Consider the following 20,038-nt stretch of genomic DNA (forward strand, 5'->3'; position numbering starts at 1 on the left):
GCATATGTTTCCATGTCCCTGTTTAGGAAAGTTACTGATAAGATAGATGAATTACTCTTCTTTAAGCCTTTCGGTGTGGGGAGGAGAGGTTCTAAGGCACAAAAGTAAATCTTGGAAACACAGTTCATTTCAGTGGGGGTAAGAAATGAATATTTGATGACCAGCTGAAGTTGATACATTGTTGCATTCTTGGAGTTTATATAATGTGAATGTCCTCTGATATTTTCCTAACCTCATGCATGTTGTTCTAACTGCAGTCAATGACACTAAATTCCTCCCCTCATCTACAGTACTTGCCTCCCAGCAAGAAAAAGGCAAACATCTAGAGTATGATACGCTCCCAGAGCATATCTCAGTCTCATAATAACAGGACAGGAGTAAAAATAGCCGCACCACGAAATGCCTGGGATATATTTACACACAAGTTTTCAAAGTGAATTACAGCGCAAGCAAAACTGATTAAATTTACCGAGCCTTAAAAAGAGAACGGAGGATATTAGATTATAGCATGAACTCAACTGTGCCATACAAATCATTTCATTTGTCTTAGGTCAGGAGGGAAAAAAAACAGAAATCAAAGCATTCGCATTATATTCACCCCCGGGATATCTTCTACTGCGGTCTATGAAGCTAAACTGGTTATAGATGCTAAATAATTCATAGAAAGTATAGACTTTCATTTATCTCGGGGCAACAAAAAAAAAAAGTCATATGACTTCCTTGATAGCATTATCTTGCCGCTGCCAACTTCTAAATATACCATTGGGCAGAACTGTGCCCTTTCAAAAGCCAATAGTGAATGAGATAATCTTTAAATACATGACATTTAAAAGTTGATGAGGAGGAAATGTTATCTCAGTGCAGGAAACTGAATTGGTAACAGTAGCCTATTAGCAATTCATGTAGAATATGCAGGCGTGTTACTAAGTATTTTGTCACAAGTCTATGGAACATATCAAGATATTAGAAAAGTGAATTCAGTTTTTACAGATGGTCTTTTTCTGGCCATTCTTATATGTTGCGGTCTCAGGTTAATCTGCAAGGTTGTACATAGATAGTTAATTTCTTATCAAAATGAATTACGGAGTTTGTCGGTAGCATGGTTTTCTTTCAGACTGAACACTCAAGCGCATGAGCACACCGTGTTACAGTTTGATATGTAAAGACCTACACTGGTGTGTAATATTGCCATAAGGGTACAATGGGTAAGATGCACCAAAATTATAGCGCACGCCAAAATTTGGCACCACGGAGCTGAGCATGTTCACTAGACACTTGTTGATTGGTTGATACTCTGACCATAAAAATGACAATTAATGCTGCATAGTGAACTGAGCAAACACAGGACAAAGGACAGAGAAGCTGGTGTCTATTACCGGAGACCTGAGGAGAACACAAGGGGCCTGAGCTGGTGGGACGCAATACCGACAGCAGAAGTCAAGGGGAGATAGCAAAGAACAGTATGCCTAAGCCTGGGTAAAGCCACAAGTCAATGTTGTGCAGACTGAGACATTCTGCACATCGAACTGTAAGTGAGGCTGACCTCTTAGAGGACTATAGGTGTGCACACGAAAAGGAAAAGCTAAAAAATAGCCAGCAGACCTGCTACACCCTTTACTGATAATACTGTGGTCACTGGCGTAGCTATAGGGGATGCGGTTGCACTTGGGCCTAGGAGCCTTAGGGGGCCCATAAGGCCTCTCTTCTCCATATAGGGAGCCCAGTATTAAAGATAAAGCATTATAGTTAGGGGCCCTGTTACAGGTTTTGCATTGGGGCCCAGAAGCTTCCAGTTACACCTCTGACTGTGGTAGATTGAACTGTAAGAGACATGTCCTACTGCTTGAGCTCCTAAAGGTTGTCAGCGAATTGGTGAGCAAAAAAGCTTCTTACTTCAGGACTGAAATCCTTCACAGGGGAGGAAAATAGAAAACTGATGTTAGAGGTGTAGGAGTCTTTGCTCAAAAAGAAACTGTGTGTTTTGTACCCTAATTTGTATTTCTGTTAGATTGTATTGATCATAGCAACATTGCTCAAAAAGGTATTACTGTGTTCTAGTTAACTGCATATAGTGTCTAGAAGGTCAGAGGAAGAAAATCCAATAGTTTATTTTTGATTTGCGTATTTCACGCTCTGTTTTTCGCTATCTGCTATATCATATCCTGTGCCTTGAGCAACCATAACCTCGATCCGTAACACATACAACCTCCAAGTTTCGATGTTGCATCATCCAAAAGCTATACTGTAAGAAAATATTATTTATGAAAACGATTACGTAATTTTTAGGTTTAGCAGCCAAAAAAAAGTATATCAGATTTTCAAACCAAAGTTCTGAATTGAAATACAAAGGTTATAAGAAAATTCTATATCTTTTCATGATGCTAGTGACTAAACATAATTTACATAAAACTCGACAAATCATTTGAATTGTAGTTATTGAGAAAATAGACTGGAAACAGCTGATAGAAAGCTTTACAATAATTGAGTCTAATTTTGATCTACCATATGTGATTTCTCAAACAAAATTTTGTTACTGAATATGCAGAATTCGTTGCATATTTCCTGTAATACGAATTTAGGAACACTTTTAAATCTCCTATTCTCTTCATCTAAGCCCCTTTTATTAAAAACCATTACCAAACCATATGATTTGAATACAATAAATTAATCACTTAAAGGGGTTGTCCCGCGGCAGCAAGTGGGTCTATACACTTCTGTATGGCCATATTAATGCACTTTGTAATGTACATTGTGCATTAATTATGAGCCATACAGAAGTTATAAAAAGTTTTTCACTTACCTGCTCCGTTGCTAGCGTCCTCATTTCCATGGAGCCCGTCTAATTTTCGGCGTCTAATGGCCAAATTAGACGCGCTTGCGCAGTCCGGGTCTTCTTCTTTTCTCAATGGGGCCGCTCGTGCAGGATGCCGACTCCGTGTAGCTCCGCCCCGTCACGTGCCGATTCCAGCCAATCAGGAGGCTGGAATCGGCAATGGACCGCACAGAAGCCCTGCGGTCCACCGAGGGAGAAGATCCCGGCGGCCATCTTCAGCAGGTAAGTAAGAAGTCACCGGAGCGCTAGGATTCAGGTAAGCGCTGTGCGGTGTTCTTTTTTAACCCCTGCATCGGGGTTGTCTCGCGCCGAACGGGGGGGGGGGGGGGGGTTGAAAAAAAAAAAAAACGTTTCGGCGCAGGACAACCCCTTTAACAAACCAGGAGTATAATATGTATAATATTTTTTCTATGGGCTGGAGTACATTTCTACTACAACTAAGAATCCAGCTCCACAGCCCTGCTCCCCACACCTTGACAAGGCTGCCTGCTGTGTAACAGTTTGTCTTCTCATTTCAGAATGCAATTTATATTTTGTAATAAAAATGAGCACTTAATTTGTATGATTTTTTTTTTTCTAGTAGAATACAAAAAATTGCGTTCTGCCATTGTTTTTATTTTGTTCTCTGAACATATCTACTATATTGATTTAAAATAATACCTAATATGTAAATTTTTTACATTCTATGACTTTAATGTAATATCAGTTTTAGTTAAAATGTAATTTTTTGTTTGCATTTTATTAAACTTTACCTTTTTTGTTTCAGGAAATATTTGATCTTTTTATAATATTTATTTATTATTTTTAATGCATACCTATATATTCCGATGCTTTACTGCCTGTTAATGTAAAATGTACAGGCAGCTGTTAAAGCATACATATTGCCTTTGGGCACTGAGAGTAAAGGCCAATTTACATGGCCCGATGATCGCTCAAGCAACAGTTTGAGTGACAGCTTTGAGCGATCATTTTGCATAAACTATTAAGTAGTTACTCAGCTACTTAAGAGCAATTAAGTGTGCAAATGAAGCCTTTAGCTGAAAGCAGATAATAGCCCGAGGGCTCTCATCTGCACTCAGATCCTTTGTTCTCCAGCGGGAAAAATTGCTATCAGCACTCCCCTGCAGAACTGCTGATAAGGCCGAAGGAGGATTTTTAGGTTGGGCTGAATGTAATGATCAGCCAGCAGTGCACGAAAAGCACACGAAGGGCGCACATTTACATGCACCGATTATCGCTAAAACGATCGCCTTTTAGCGTTTTTTCTTTTGTTTTTTTTTAGTGATTATCGCTCCATGTAAATGGGTCTTTAGAGGAGTTGTGGCAACATCAAAACCACTATTCATATGGCCTATTAGGGCATACCGGTATGAGCATCAAAGGAAAGGTCCCACACTTGGGACTCCCTATATGACCCAAAACCTAGTAACACCAGCTCCCATTCTGGCAAACTTTGTATTGTCCCTGTACTACAGAATGGCCATCCTGTAATATACCTGCTGCAATGGAAATATATTGGCTTACTCTGGCAAAATCAACTGTTTGTTGGGGGTGTTGGGAGCAGGAAGCAGGATAATCAGCTGATCACCCCAGGCTCTGCATTCTGAAAGGGGTTGAAGTACTGTCTCCCAATACTATGCTAAATTGCTTTGGTATTTCCATTTCATTTATTCTCCTCTACATGTGATACTTTGACATATCAGCCTTAAGTATTTTCGTATGCGACATTGGAGCTGATGACTATAAATCATGCGTTTTCCAATGTATTTTATTACATTTCAGTTTATTTAGAAGAATTAAAATAGAGGCATATGTAAGAGTTTAAAGTTCATATAAACAGCAGCTGTTTAAGTAGAAAATCCTTTGCTGCTGGGCGATGTCACATTCCCAAGTGAATATGAAAAGGGAGAGCTATTAATAAAATCCACTAGGAAAACTAAAGCCAGGCTTCGCAGTATGAGCATCGAGCCTACGTCTACCATTTTAGATTTCTACACTTAGATCTCAACAGGGTCGCACAACACCATGTAACCACCATCATCGAAACACTCTGTTCTTAAATCATACCCATGTCCTTTCAAATATCAATATTTCACAACCATTCTGCTTTCAGTTGGCGCCAGTTGCTCTTCGTATGTGGTATGATGTTTGCTTCACACGGCATTTAGACCCGATGCTCCATAACAATGTCTTGGCATGCTCTTTTCAAAGTCCTCTGTAGGACTTCTAGTTCATGGAAACATGCGCTCTGGTTATTCCCTTATTTAGCTCTTGTATGTTCCCATATGTTGTATTCGGAATGCAAAGCTTGGTTGCTTTTCCTTAAAGGCGTGTATGAAAACAACCTTGTATGGACATTAAAAAAGGGAGTCTACTGCTTGGGGAGTGGAGAGCCATTTACAAAGAGCAGATCCAGACTGCCTTTATATTATTTTAATGGACAGATTTTAATTCTATGATAGGACAGCTGCAGTAGAAATGTATGTCTCGTAGTTGATTATGCGGCGATTAGCTCATTTTGGGGCCAACTTCAATTTTTAGTTGTCTTCAAAATACTGCAATTCTGTGTTCAAAATTCACATCAATACCCATATCTGATTTTACTAAGAACAGCAGCTAAGACATGAACATTCATAGAAAGGTTAGGTTGACATTTGCATCGGATGCTCTGATCTGATGCTTCAATGTAGATCAGACACAAAATACTGTGCAAAGTAGTGCAAAATGTTTGGGAAAATGTCAGAAAGCATGGCAGAAGCTGGATGGACCCCGTTAGTCAATGTGGTCTATCAGTCCGGTTAATTTCTGTCATAGGATGTATTGAGAGGGGTTTTTTTAAGTCTCTTTTGCTGGACGCCATTATCTGTGACAAATCTATTACCACATTGTCACATCTTTAAGTATTTCTGGAGATGTACAGTCCCTTTTTGCACCACCCACCTACTGGACCAAGATTGGGACTTTTCAAAAAATTTTCAAGTTATAAAACTCATTCCATACAAGCTACAACTAATTTTCTCTCGACTTTGCCAAAGTAAGAAGCATAAAAGCAGCAACAAGTTCCGTGTTTTTGGCCAGAAGCACACTTGCGCAAAAATTTGCAACCTTTTGACAGCATAAAAGTACTGCTTGACAGATTCCCACCAGGGTGTTGAAATTTAACTCAATGATTTGGTAGGACATAGTCCTTTAAAATTTACTGATATAATTAGTACCCTAAGATGTGGCCGTTAGCAAGCCCTCTCCAAAAAGAGAACAAGCCACGATGATCTTTTTTTCCAGAAGGGTCAAAAACTATTACTAAGTTTCCATTACCAAAGATTACAATTTTCATTGGCTGGGATTTTGCATGGCTACTAGAGATGAGCGAGCACGCTCGGATAGGGCAGTTACTCGAGTGAGCATCGCTCTTCTCGAGTAACTGCATTCTCGTCCGAGCAGGCTCGGGGGGGAGGGGGGGGGGGGCGGCGGGGGTAGTGGGAGGGAGAGAGAGATCTCTCTCACTCTCCCCGCTGCTACCCCCCTGCCGACGAGTAACTGCCTTACTGCTCACCTCTAATGGCTACCATTCAGATATCTCTCAGGGCACTGTCATATACTCCAATGCTATGCAATGATGCAGATACATGCCTGTAAATCATTGAGGTGTCTGATAGACCATCGACTCAACCTTAAAATATAACATAACTTCACAGTTTTTTTGCTTAAAACAAAGAATGGTAGGCAATATAGTTCAATAGTGACTTCAGTGATAGAGGAAGTAACCTGTGTCTCTTCCTGTTTGGGTTTCAATAGAAATCAGTATAGCTGGTAGCTTGGGATGTTACTTCATAAGATGTGGGCTTTTGTAGATACAGTTTAAATCCCACAGAATAGGGGATACCTTGGTGACTGGTTGGAGTTCAACCACTGGAACCCCTACCAATTCAAGAAATATTTCAACTGGTGCTTTCCTAAATTTTGACAGTGCATGCCACTGCTCTATTCACTTCAATGGGAACTGCCAGAGATAGTCGAGTTCAAGCAAAGTGGCCCGATAAAGTGAATGGAACTGTTGGAGATTGCTAAGCGCTTGAACTTCACTATCTCTGGCAGTTCCCATTGAAGAGAGTAGAGCAATGGGACATGTGCCCCATCACTACAGTCAAAATTTAGCATTGCGCTAGGGGGATATCTCTGGATATCTCTGGTGGCCCAGACCCTCAGCGTTCAGCAAGTTAATCCCTATAATCCACCCTTTTACCCAATGTCTGAAAAATAAAATAGTTGGAAAACGACAAAGTTTCTATCATGGTGGATGGTGCAGAATAATAATGTAAATACGTAGTATTGTATAAGGTAAATAATTACATACAAATTATATGTCAAAAAATCCAAAAAATGTTACATAATAGTAAAATAAATAAAGACAATCTTACTCATTTTTATTGTTTTTTTCCCTTATAGGTGTGATAGATCGGAACTGCTTTGACTCAAATAGAAGCGACACATCGTCAAATGGAATTGGATCTTCTGACATTCCTTTTTCAAAGATGTATGACAACGCCTCAGTGACAGTATTAACTCCTTTTTGGAAATCTAAAACCCCAACTGACCAAAGTTATACAAACTTTAGCAGAGGGACTGAATCTCTGCAACATAATCAACCCTCCCCTTCTACATATAACGAAAAAACTGGACAGACCAAAGAGCACACAGAAGTTATGAGCAACGTGCCCACTACAATGTCCTCAAGGTTCCAGGACAGTGCACGGATCCGGCCGACTATGAAGTCAATGCCTCCTGGAACTGTTGTTACAGAAGGTAATTATATTACTGCAATTCACAAATCTTTCTCTAAATTTGGAGCCTATAAGCACCCCTAGCACAACCCACATTTCTAACCAAATTAAAAGTTTTTAATAGTTCTTCTTATTTAATAAATATAATGATTTTACTATGATGTGGTGAGGTTTGTTATCAAAACAACTGTGTTCTAATGTGTATGTATTATGTAACTATACGCTATGTCTCACACTTAGGCCGCCTGCAGATGGGCGGGTTGGATCCGGCGGCGAGAATTCTCGCCGCGGGACCCGACCCCAGTGCCTGCAGAGAGCAGTGCGTACTCACCCGCGCCTGGCGGCCCCGGCTCTTTCATGTGCCGGCTGCCGATCAGTCGGCGCATGCGCAGACCGGAGCCAGTGGCCGGGTGAGTGCGAGCCCCGCATAAAAATAGGACATGCCGCGGTTTGTTTGCCGCGCGACATTTCGTGCAGCCAAACCACGGTCGTCTGCATAGGAGTGCGTATTGTAATGCACCCCTATGCAGACTTTCAGTGGCGGAAATCCCGCCACGGGATTTCCGCCCGTGTGCAGGCGGCCTTACTCATCATCACCATAGCATCTACAACAAATTTCATGCCTCACATCATCTACATCCACACAACTGGCATGAAGCTCCCTCTCTCAATCAAACACATAAGCCTACATCGTAATATGTACACTTGGTCCACGTCCCTTCCGCTGCTCCCCGGAGCTTCAGCCGCCCACAGAAGATCGCTACCTGGTTACGGGATTCCTAAATCCTGCATCCAGGAAGCAATGGCTCTGACTGGTTCTCGAGCACTGCCAATCAATGCAGCGCTCGAAGAATCTATGCGATGGATTTCATTGACTCATCCAGCACCGCATTGATTGGCTGAGCAGCGCTCAAGAACCAATCACAGCCATTGCATCGTGGGGGCGGCATTTATGAATTGGCCAATCAATGCCACAGCTCAGCCAATTCATAAATCTCGCCTCCACAACGCAATGGCTGTCATTGGTTCTCGAGCGCTACTCAGCCAATCAATGCGCCGCTTGATGAACCAATAACAGCCATCACATTGGTTCATTGAGCGCTGCACTGATTAACTGAGCAGCGCTTAAGAACTAATCAGAGCCATCACTTCCTGGAGGTGGTATTTATGAATCTCATAACCAGGAAGCGATCTTCTGTGCGCAGCCGACCACTGCAGGAATCCTGCCGGAGCTCTTGGGGGCAGTGGGAGGGACCTGGATTAAGCCTGCTAGATAATTATAATAACCCATCCCCAAAAAATAAGCCCTAGTGCCTCTTTTGGGGCAAAAATTAATATAAGTGTGATCTAATTGTTATTAAGTCACAATTATAGACAAACACTATCTAATAACACACAAAGAGCGGAACTGTTCATGTCTTTTTTTTGAGTGCACTTAGTAATCAATCAAAGTGCCGTGAAATAAGGGAAAATAGTTGCACTGTGCTTTTGTGCTAAAAAGGTCCACTTTTGACTCATCTGTCCATAGAAGATTTTCCCCGCAGCATTGTGGACATCCTGGTGGTCTCGGGCGAATTGGAGACGGACTGCAGTGTTTTTGTTTTTTTTTAGCCAGCAGCAACTTTCTTCACGGTGTCACTCCAAGAACACCAGTCTTGCCCAGTGATTTTCTAGTAGAGGACACCTGAACAGATGTGTTTGTGGAGCTTTTTGGGGTTTTGTTGCAGTTACCCTTTGGTTGCTCTTAGGGTGACTTCACACTTGCGATCACGATATCGCTGCGTTTTTTAACGCTAATCTCAATAGGACTTTCTAATCTTAAAAACGCATCACACAAAAATCGCAAAGCAAAAACTTGCGATTTTTGTGCGTTGCGTTTTTAACATAAGAATGTCCTACTGACATTTCCGTTAAAAAAACGCAGTGAAATCGCAAGTGTGAAGGCAGCCTTAGAGCTATCGTAACAGGACGTCGACCTCGAGGGAGGGTAGCGAAGTCCTGAAGTTTTTCCTTTGCAAATGAAACTGTTCAAAAAAATTAGAAAGATGTGATTAAATAGTTTACCATAATTTTATGGTGCCGAGCACCGAATTGGGATTGAAAATATAAGATTTGTTCTTGTTTGGAAATGACAGAGAAAAAAACGTCAAAAAGAAAATTGTGGTACATTTTGGATTGCAACTACTTTTTGTGGTACCATTTAATGTATCATATAAGTATCCGCTGAAACAATACTGCAGGCAGCAAATATGGGTGTACATTTCCAAGGGATCTGATGCGCAGCTCCGAACCATATCAATGTAATGCACCAAATAATGTATTGAAAAATGTTATAAGTATTGTGAATGGGTTGAAAATGCAATAGTGGCATTTCTTTTAGCTTTTATGTTGCATTTGTGGTGCAGTAAAAATTACATTTAACTTTATTTTACAGGTCAGTCTGATTACATCAATACCACATACCAGTATACATATATATATTTTATATATATATAGGTTTAGGCATGGTGAGCACAAAACTATATACAAGAAATAACTAGGAATAATGTATAAATAAAAAAAAATATGTGTGTGTGTAAATATATATATATACTTTTTCAGTCACTTTTTATTCCATTTTTTGAGTGTGTTCACCATATGTGATAAATAAATGTGACTTTTACATATGCAGCAATACACATTACTTTATTTTTTATTGTAGAAAAATGGGAATTTTTTTCATATCTCTACGTTCTTCATTTATACCCGCTTTATACCCATCCCACATCTCTGTGATGTCCAAATGCGTCACAGACCATCAATGGTTTACAAATGTCTCCCAAGGGACTAGTGTTGAGTGAAACGTTTGAAAAGTTCGGTTCAGCTGGCTAGCTAAATTTCGGCAAAAAGTTAAATCAGTCCGATTTGGTTGGAGCCACCATGCTGAGCCACCTTGCTTCTTCTTCCTCCTTCTCTGGAGGAGGAAGAATAAAGAAGAAACATGGTGACTCAGTGGTTACTTAGCACTGTTGTTTAGCAGCACTGTGGTCCTAGGTTCAAATCTGACCAAGGGCAACACCTGCATGGGGTTTGTATGTTCTCCCTGCATTTGTGGGGCTTTCTTCATAATAATAATCACTTTTACTTGTATAGTGCATGCTTTATGGAGGAGGAAAAGGAGGGAAAGAAGCAGAAACAATTTTAGTTGCTTCGTACCATACTGAGCAAAGTTTGATCAGAAGCGAGGTTCAACTGTTTTGGTTCGCTCAATACTAAAATAGAGGCATAGTCTAAGTTGTATAGCATTGCTTTTAATGTATGCTAGCTAGAGATGAGCGAGCGTACTCGTTAAGGCAAAATACTTGAGCGAGTATTTTCATTTTCGAGCACATGCCCGCTCGTGCCAAAAGATTCGGGGGCAGGCGGGGGGCGTGGGCAGCAGGGGAGAGCAGGGAGGAACGGGGGGGAGATTTCTCTCTCTCTCCCTCTCCCCCCGCTCCCCCATGCTCACTCCCACAACTCACCGCTCATCTCCGCTGGCCCCCGAATCTTTTCTCACGAGCGGGCATGTACTCGAAAATGGCAATAGTCGCTTGAGTATTTTGCCTTAACTAGTACGCTCGCTCATCTCTAATGCCAGCCATTAAGTGTCAGATGAAAATGTGTCTAACATCGTTTTATACAGTTTACTTATATAAGCATTATCCTGTATGCACGCTCCTGAGAACTTTGCGCCGTTTTCAGCGACTTTTCATCCATCTTATGAGACTGATGATAATTGTCTCCCATGGATTGTCTGTGTCCTTTGTACTGCTCCATACATATGTAGAACCAAAGGTTCATGTCATATAACAGAAAACATGAAGTTAACCTGCAGGTTGCTTGTATCTGGGAGGGAATGTCTGCGCACCAGGCAGTATTTCCTGTGAAGTTGACATTTGCTGTTCTCAAAATAAAGAGTAAATTGGAAACACCGTGAACAAGGAAAGAGAAAATGAGATACACTTGTACTTTACACCCCCCCCCTCCACCCAACGGCTAAAACATTTAGCTCGTGAGATGATACAATGTTGCCTTGAAGCGATAACCTTCTTCAGAAAAGCCACATGTTCAGATGGGCTGACGGAATGTTCCTGGAAATGTTAGATTAGAGTTTTTCTCTGTATGAATATGGATAAAAAGCAGGAGGAAACTCGGTAAGAAGATTGGACATTAGTAGAGATGAGCGAGCATACTCGCTAAGGGCAATTACTCGATCGAGCATTGTCCTTAGCGAGTACCTGCCCGCTCGAAAGAAAAGATTTGGCTGCTGGCAGTGGGCAGGGAGCGGCGGTGGAGAGCGAGGAGGAACGGAGGGGAGATCTCTCTCTCCCTCTCTCCCCCCACTCCCTCCTGCTCACTGCGGCAACTCACCTCTCACCCGCGCCGGCAGCCGAACCTTTTCTTCCGAGTGGGCAGGTACTCGCTAAGGACAATGCTCGATCGAGTAATTGTCCTTACCGAGTATGCTCGCTCATCTCTAGACATTAGCAAGATTTTGCGCAGTTTAGGTTCCTTCATACATATATCCTTCACCAGTATTAGGCCTTCTACACATCGGCGTATTTGTACGTGTTTTTGCGTGCGGAAAGTATTCGCTGCTAAACACAGAGAATAGACCCCATTGATTGCAATATTTTCGTACTCGAGCGCATTTTATGCAAGCGGTAAAAAGTAGAACTTGCTCTATTTTCCTGCGTTTTGCGCAGCAAAGATCCAATAGAAATCTGTGGGAGGTGCCCAAATATGTAAGGGGAAGCATGAAACACTGCGCAAAATGCAGGGAAAACAACACATCTGCACCTAATTAGGATAATAAGCCTTTCATTCCATGGAAAGGGTGTGTCACGTGCGTGGGAAAAGGGCATGCGTGCACAAAAAGTACAGTACTAGGCGCAGACACGTGCGCAAATCTACCTCTTCAAACCTCATTCATGCACAAACAAGCACTATGGCAGGTGTTTTTGCCCATAGGCTTATGTGAAGCCGCCCTTAGGTTCCTTCACACTGGCAATCGCGACTTCATTAGGACTTTCTAATGCTAAAAAGGCATTGCACGAAAATTGCAAGTTCGTGCTTTGCGATGCAGTAAAAAGGAGGCTCCATAGGGGAACATGGGAAATAAAAAAAATACCAGAAAGAAAGGACACGCTGCAATTTTTTTTTTCTCTCGCAACATCGCATGAGTGAAAACATCGCAAATGTAAAGGAAACCATTGAAAATCATTGGTTTCGTAATTCTGCATTTTTCCTCACTCTTGCATCGCGTGAAACTCGATGCAAGAGTGAGGAAAAATGGCGATTTTCTCGCCAGTGTGAAGGAGCCTTTATGGCTTCTTCTCAAGACTGTTTATTTTAGCAAAAAAATATAAGCCATTGATTTCAATGGGTTCATTCTCTTTTTTTTTCTTATGCCCACGCAGTTCTCATAGGCACAAAAGTAGGACCTGCTTTATTTTGTGCGCATTTGCGCAACAAAGAGCCCAGTAGAGGTCTTTGGGAGGTGCACATATATACTCGCGGGTATGTGCAATAGGCTACACAAACCAGCACACACCGACACCTAGTTTGGCTTAATAGACATTTAAATCACCCTTGTTCTATAAACAAAAAAGTTGCGCAGTTTGGAATGTATTTTGCAATATGTCCGTGTGATGCCGCTCTTACATCCATATTCGTGGTCATTATTATGGAGCTATGGGACTGTTCGCAAGGACTAGAGATGAACGAGTATACTCGCTAAGGCACATTACTCAAGCGAGTAGTGCCTTAGCCGAGTATCCTCCTGCTCGTCTCTAAAGATTCGAGGAGCGGCGGGGGAGAGCGGGGAGAAACAGAGGGACCATCTCTCCCCCCCGCTCCCCACCGCAACTCACCTGTCACCCGCGCCGGCCCCCGAATCTTTAGAGACGAGCGGGGAGATACTCGGCTAAGACACTACTCGCTCGAGTAATGTGCCTTAGCGAGTATATTTGCTCATCCTTACCAAGGACATATATTACGAAATGCAGCATGCTCCACTGCCATCCGTTTTGTGGATGGGAAATGACCATTGAACTCTGTAGAGAGTATTCAAAATACAGTCCATGTGTCAACTGTATTGCATCAGTATTCACACGGTCGACATTCTCACGCGACTTCTGTCTGTGCCCGAGACGGACAGAATTTGCACCGAGAAATCAAATTACTCATTTGAATGGGTTCATTAACACGAGTGAATTTCCTTTTGGACTAATGGTCCGAGTTTGAAATATGGCTACAGGTCCCAGTTTCATGCGAGTCTGGCATGAGAATGGGACATCTAATGTGCAGTGTCCTACACATCGCACAGTATATGGACGGGCGCAGCTCACTCTTGGCCATATGAGTACATCCTAAGTCATTGGTATTGCAACCAGATTTCCAAGGGGATGCAGTATTGACTACAAAGTGATGCAATATGATTTGTATTACACACATTTTCAAATAATGTATTTTGCATCGAATTTTAAAGTGATTTTTTTTGGGTTGAAAGCTATTGATGACCTGTCCTCAGCATAGGTTGCTTGGTACACCCAACCCGGTTTGGTATTGCAGCTTTTTTCTATTGTAGTGAATGGGAGAAAGCTAAAATACCAAACTTTGCTACTTCACAACTGATGGCACTCTGAACACTTCAGCCATCGGCAGCATTTTCTCATCTGCTGATCACTGGGGATCCCAAATGGCGGATCTGCGCTTATGTGGGTGTATGTTTTTTTCCCCACTGCCTAGCTAAAATCTGCAATTTTATGGAAAGGAGGATGTGTGCCACTAGTTTCCTGTGCCTAGTTGGAATGTCCTCTATACCAAGCAGGAACCTTATTGATGACTTATTCTGAGGATAGGTCGTCAATAGTTTTTCGCCCAAAAGGGCACAGGGGGCGATCACCCCAAAATGCTCTGTCTGTGCGTACATGGTTATCTCTTCCTTTTAGAGAAGATTCTGGCTGTGGCTCATAATTCCCAGTCATTGTTACAAGGCTTGTTAAAAGGTTTGACATTGCCTTCCAATAGGTGTCACTGTACAGGCATTGTTCCATCTCCCATTTGCATATTTCCAAGAGGAGCATGGATGCCTTATAAATCTCCTCTTACCTTCTAGGTGCTCCCTAGAGATGAGCGAACGTACTAGTTTAGGGCGATTTCGCAATCGAGCATCGCTTTTTTCGAGTAACTGACTACTTGAGCGAAAAGATTCGGGGGGTTGCAAAGGGGAGTGTGGGGGGGAGAGAGAGAGAGAGCTCCCCCCTGTTCTCCACTTCTACCCCCCCCCCCCCGCTCCACCACGCCGCCCCCCGAATCTTTTCGCTCGTGTAGTCAGTTACTCGAAAACAGCGATGCTCGATTGCGAAATCGCCCTAAACGAGTACGTTCGCTCATCTCTAGTGCTCTCCCTAAGAAGAAACAATACCCTTCCTCACCCTTCTGGCTCTTCACTGCGGTCAGAGCTAGAAATGTAATAGGAGGCATCACTCCCATTGAGGATGCAGGGATATTGAGCGGTGGATGCCTGCTGAACAACTATCCCTGAGGATAGGTCATTGATAGTAAAAAGATGGTATGCCCCTTTAAAGTGTACTCAAAGGCTATGTTTCCTAAATGTAAACGTTTCCTACCATTTTGCTGTTGCACAGTTTACACAACTCCGGTATATAGCTGGCTGTGCTACTGTTTCTCACATAGATCCAACAGCACGCTGCTTCTGGCTGCTGTTGGCTCAATGCTGACATCATCTGTCCTTCTTGTTCCATCTCTCAATGTTTTTTGCTACCTTCCTGGGTTCTGTCACAGGTTTTCATCTGGATCCCTGAAAATGTCATCCCGACTGAAATCTGAGCAGAACCACAGGCTTCCACTACTCAACTGGAAAAAATAAGGTCTCAGTTTGACCATAGTATGGTTGTTATTGCCAGTGTCTGCAGTTGAGAAGACAAAATTTGAAGTTTGTTTTAGAAGAGAAAGAGTGAAGAAATGAAGGAGTGAGGGAATGAAGTCCTAGTAGTTTTGCAAGAGCAGCAGCATCCTAGATTCTTGGATAGAAAACATCTAAATCTTCAGGTAGGGCAGATCACACAGGCTGTAAATAGGGAGGAAAGCACACCCGGCATGGGAGGCTGAAGGGGAGGCGGGGATTTACATGTATGTGTAGAGAGAAAGGAGATCACTCCAAGCAAACTCTGCAAAGACAGTGAAAAGGGGAAAATCACACACTCATCAACATCAGTGTTTGTCAGCACAAGGGAGAAACAATCCCACATGGGCTGTAGAAGGAGAAAATCAGTCCAGGAATGAAACTGTGGTGATAAATGACTTCTATTAAACACAACAGTATCCTGGGCACACAGACTTCAAATCCAGCATGTACTATTGGGCTGCCTGTCCATGGGCGTTGGGGTATCCCGCCCAGGAGCAGGAGCCGGCAGACGGATCTCCACTGGCAGCCTAACTGACAGATAGGCTGACCGTGGAGAATCGCAGTAAATTTTGCAGCATGATGCGAATTTGCGCCCACGCCCCATGGAGAGGGGGAAGCGCTCTCCCTAGCAATGTTGTGACAGGTGAGTTGCAGCGGTGAGCAGGGGGGAGCGGGGGGGGGGGGGAAGAGAGTGAGAGAAAGATCTCCCCGCTCTCCCCCGCTACTCCCCGCCCCCCGCCAGCAGCCGAATCTTTAGAGACGAGCGGGCAGGTACTCGCATAAGGCACTACTCGCTCGAGTAGTTTGCCTTAGCGAGTATGCTCGCTCATCTCTAATAATAATACAACACCTGACGTAGACCCTAGTAGAATGCAGAGAGCCATACTATGATATACTACGAGAATAGCATCTACCAGGATCATTGTGCTTGAGAATGAAGCCCTGTGAGCTCCGAAACGCGTTGCACTTTCTTGTTTTATAAAATAAACATCTTTATATGATACCATCTTAGGTTGATTCACCTCACTCTAGGAGATATCAAACCACAAGAATTTTGCACAGTCCTAGTATTAGGGATCTTTGGAGGTCACCCTGAGCGCAGGATGTTTTTTGTTCTTTTTCATTCATGAGATGGAGGAGCTACTTGTTCAATGCAGACTAATAGTGTGGTGTTCATGTTGCTTTAAGGGGGTTTTCCAGGATTGAACTATTGAATTTTCTCAATTTGTAGATAATTTGTCTGTGAATTGATATACAACCCAGGTCTTTAACAGTGCTTTTTCAGCCTGTACCGCAAGTTTGAGACAACTGCAGCACATCAGGAATATCAACAGATCCCTTAGGCCTCATGTCCACGGGGAAAATGTGATTTAAAATCCGCAGAGGTTTTCCCGAAGCGTGATCCGTGCCCTATAGGGATGCATTGGACACCCGCAGGTAGTTAAATACCTGCGGATGTCATTTTCCCCTGAGGCGCGGATTGCGTCTGCGGGAAAACACCCGCCGCATGCTCCATTTTTAGTGCGGGTCTCCTATGGGAACGGCTCCCGCAGGCTTCTATTGAAGCCTATGGAAGCCGTCTGGATCCGCGGAACACCCGCACCTGAATTTCTGCTCTCTGGCGCGGGAGAGCAGGAGTTCAAAAAAGAAGAGGAGTGCTCGGCGCATGTGCCGAGCACATCCGCCGAGCCGAAGAAAGAAGATCCTCAGCGGCCGGACAGGTAAGTTTAATCTTCGGGAAAGGAGGGACCCGCTGCGGTATTCTGCATGGAGAATCCGTGGCGGGCCTGATTTTCCCTGTGGACATGAGGCCTTAGGGTTTTCAAGAAGCTGTATTTATCAGCGAGGAGTCAAATGCAAAGCCCAGCAGGATCCGGATCTTGACCCACCGTACCAATCCAAAGGCAGATAAACCAGGCAGCATCAGATGTTTCTTAAATATTCAGCTTTTTATTCCTCCATAAAAGACTGGCGACGTTTCGACCCCAATTGGGGTCTTTATCAAGCTCAGTCAGTACAGACATGATAACATACATATATACACATACATATTAACTAATCTATTACAGGTGTGTGAACACAGATTGACAACCAACTGATTGCTTAAGCCCATCTATACCGGAATAGGACACTCACTGATAGAAAATCACCTGTAAGACCCCATGGTGTCGTCTGTGCCGTTCTCTCTTGAAGGGGTTAAGAAAGCTCAGATCATGCCAGACAACGCTGGCCCATCCCTTCACTATTGGACGGCAGCGCTCGTGTCATCACGCAGCGTCAGCATCATACGTCACGTGATCAATCACATGACAGTCGCCTCATCACGTCCACGTCATCACAACTGCGTCACCGCGTAAACGACGTCGATCACCTGATCAGTCAACTGATCATTGCAATATCAAAGACGTATCATCCCATCTGAATACCCACGTCACTACAATCAATTGTGCAAAATTGCCATGTATAAAACAATCAATATCAGCATGAATATCATCATTTTCCACAGGGGTGCAATGATTAATAAGGCATGGCAGTATCCAGAATACTAATATTACCCATAATGACAATGTCTTTAGATCCATAAGATATACATCTCATCATATGACAGGTGGCTATATCAGAGCTCATACTATCAAGAATGCACAAGGCACTAAGGATCTCACATAGAGATTCCAGCATATTAGTTGCAATAAAAATGGATCTAATGTAATATACCTACTAATAAGGGGTTAAGAATCATATCCCACTATATCTACTGAATCAATTTCTCATCAAGAAAATGACGTATCCAAAGACAGAATCAACAAGTCAGTCATGCAAATAAAATTATTTTTATTAATATCAAGTGAGTGATACTGAAAAGGACTAGAGTTTATCATACTATACTACACAACTTGGCATACACTTAAGACAATCAGGAATCATTATCGGCATTAATTCTTATGTCTCATTAAACGTCAAAGAGTGTATAGATGAAGAATATGGCAGTGACGGCATCATGGGGCATCAGTGTCCACAACCAGCGCACAACCTACAAAAGACAATAACAACACATGTTACATACATAAATAGGGAATAGCTAGAGATGAGCGAGTATACTCGCTAAGGGCAATTACTCGAGCATTGCCCTTAGCGAGTACCTGTCCACTCGGAAGAAAAGGTTCGGCTGCCGGCGGCGGGCGGGGAGCAGCGGGGGAGAGCGGGGAGGAACGGAGGGGAGATCTCTCTCTCCCTCTCTCCCCCCCGCTCCCTCCTGCTCACTGCCGCAACTCACCTCTCACCCGCGCCTGCAGCCAAACCTTTTCTTCCGAGCGGGCAGGTACTCGCTAAGAACAATGCTCGATCAAGTAATTGTCCTTAGCGAGTATGCTCGCTCATCTCTAGTAATAACATAAATTAAAACACATAATCAAATTGATCTCCAATGTATGTTACAAATCCTAACTATACTAACCTACACCCAATAGGATTGTCAGGAAAGGATTCACAAATATGGTGTCACATGCTAATCCACATTTAACCCTTTGCAATCCAATTTTGGATTCAGGGTTTCCTAGGCGGCTTTCTCTTTCTGCCATTATACAATGGCGCCATCTGCTGGCTAGAGCCAGTACTACGGTATGGGACATGCTGGAGAGGCCCCCGACAACAGAGCGGCCAGTAATGTACAGTAAGAATACCCTGACGGACGTCTTCCGACATTGGAGATGTACAGCCTTCAATAAGAATGTCTTCAGACGTCAGACAGTGGATTGGAAAGGGTTAAACCCCTAGGTTGTAATGTGTCAAGTGTGTAAATCCATTTCAATTCTTGCCTCTTCAGCAGTTTTTCTCTATCACCTCCCCTCTCTAGAACTGGTATGTGATCGATAATTTTAAATCGTAGTTGGCTGATAGAATGTCTATTATCCAAAGAATGCTTAACAATGGCTAGGTCTTTAACCTCTGTCCGGATGGTACTTGTATACTAATCCGACAGACCGTAACAACATGCTAAGATTTGACAGTGACCATCCTAGGCGGATGTTGGAATCCCTGCCCTTCAATCAATTTCTTAGGGTCAGGAGAAATACTGATGAGATGTTGGTGAAATAGAGGATGGATGAAATGTGTCTTAAATTTGAGAACAGGGGATATCCCTCTTCCCTTACACATCAGTTAATGAATAAGGCCCTTTCTAAATCAAGGACGGAATTATTGACTCCACAATCCAGGATTGAAAAATCTAAAAGAATTCCATTTGTGTCAACATACCGTAGTGACAGTGGGAGTATTAGAAGCATCATTCTGGAATGTCCTTACATGTTTTAGTCAGCATGGACCAATGTTTACACGGAATGTTTCTAATACTCCCACTGTCACTACGGTATGTTGACACAAATGGAATTCCTTTCGATTTTTCAATTCTGGATTGTGGAGTCAATAATTCCGTCCTTGTTTTAGGGATGATTGTAATTACATGGTAATGGT

The 20,038-nt window shown here is 42.9% G+C and overlaps 1 protein-coding gene across 2 annotated transcripts in view; it reads left to right on the plus strand.

Moving 5' to 3' along the window:
* Positions 1-20,038, plus strand: part of CORIN (corin, serine peptidase) — a 271,828-nt gene that overhangs the window by 102,113 nt on the left and 149,677 nt on the right. For both annotated transcript variants that reach the window (XM_066573119.1, XM_066573118.1), the window contains exon 3: positions 7,280-7,636. In XM_066573119.1, coding sequence (XP_066429216.1) covers positions 7,280-7,636 — 357 coding nt within the window. The remainder of the gene's footprint in view (positions 1-7,279; positions 7,637-20,038) is intronic.

Source organism: Eleutherodactylus coqui, chromosome 7 (assembly GCF_035609145.1).
Source record: "Eleutherodactylus coqui strain aEleCoq1 chromosome 7, aEleCoq1.hap1, whole genome shotgun sequence".
Lineage (NCBI taxonomy): Eukaryota > Metazoa > Chordata > Amphibia > Anura > Eleutherodactylidae > Eleutherodactylus > Eleutherodactylus coqui.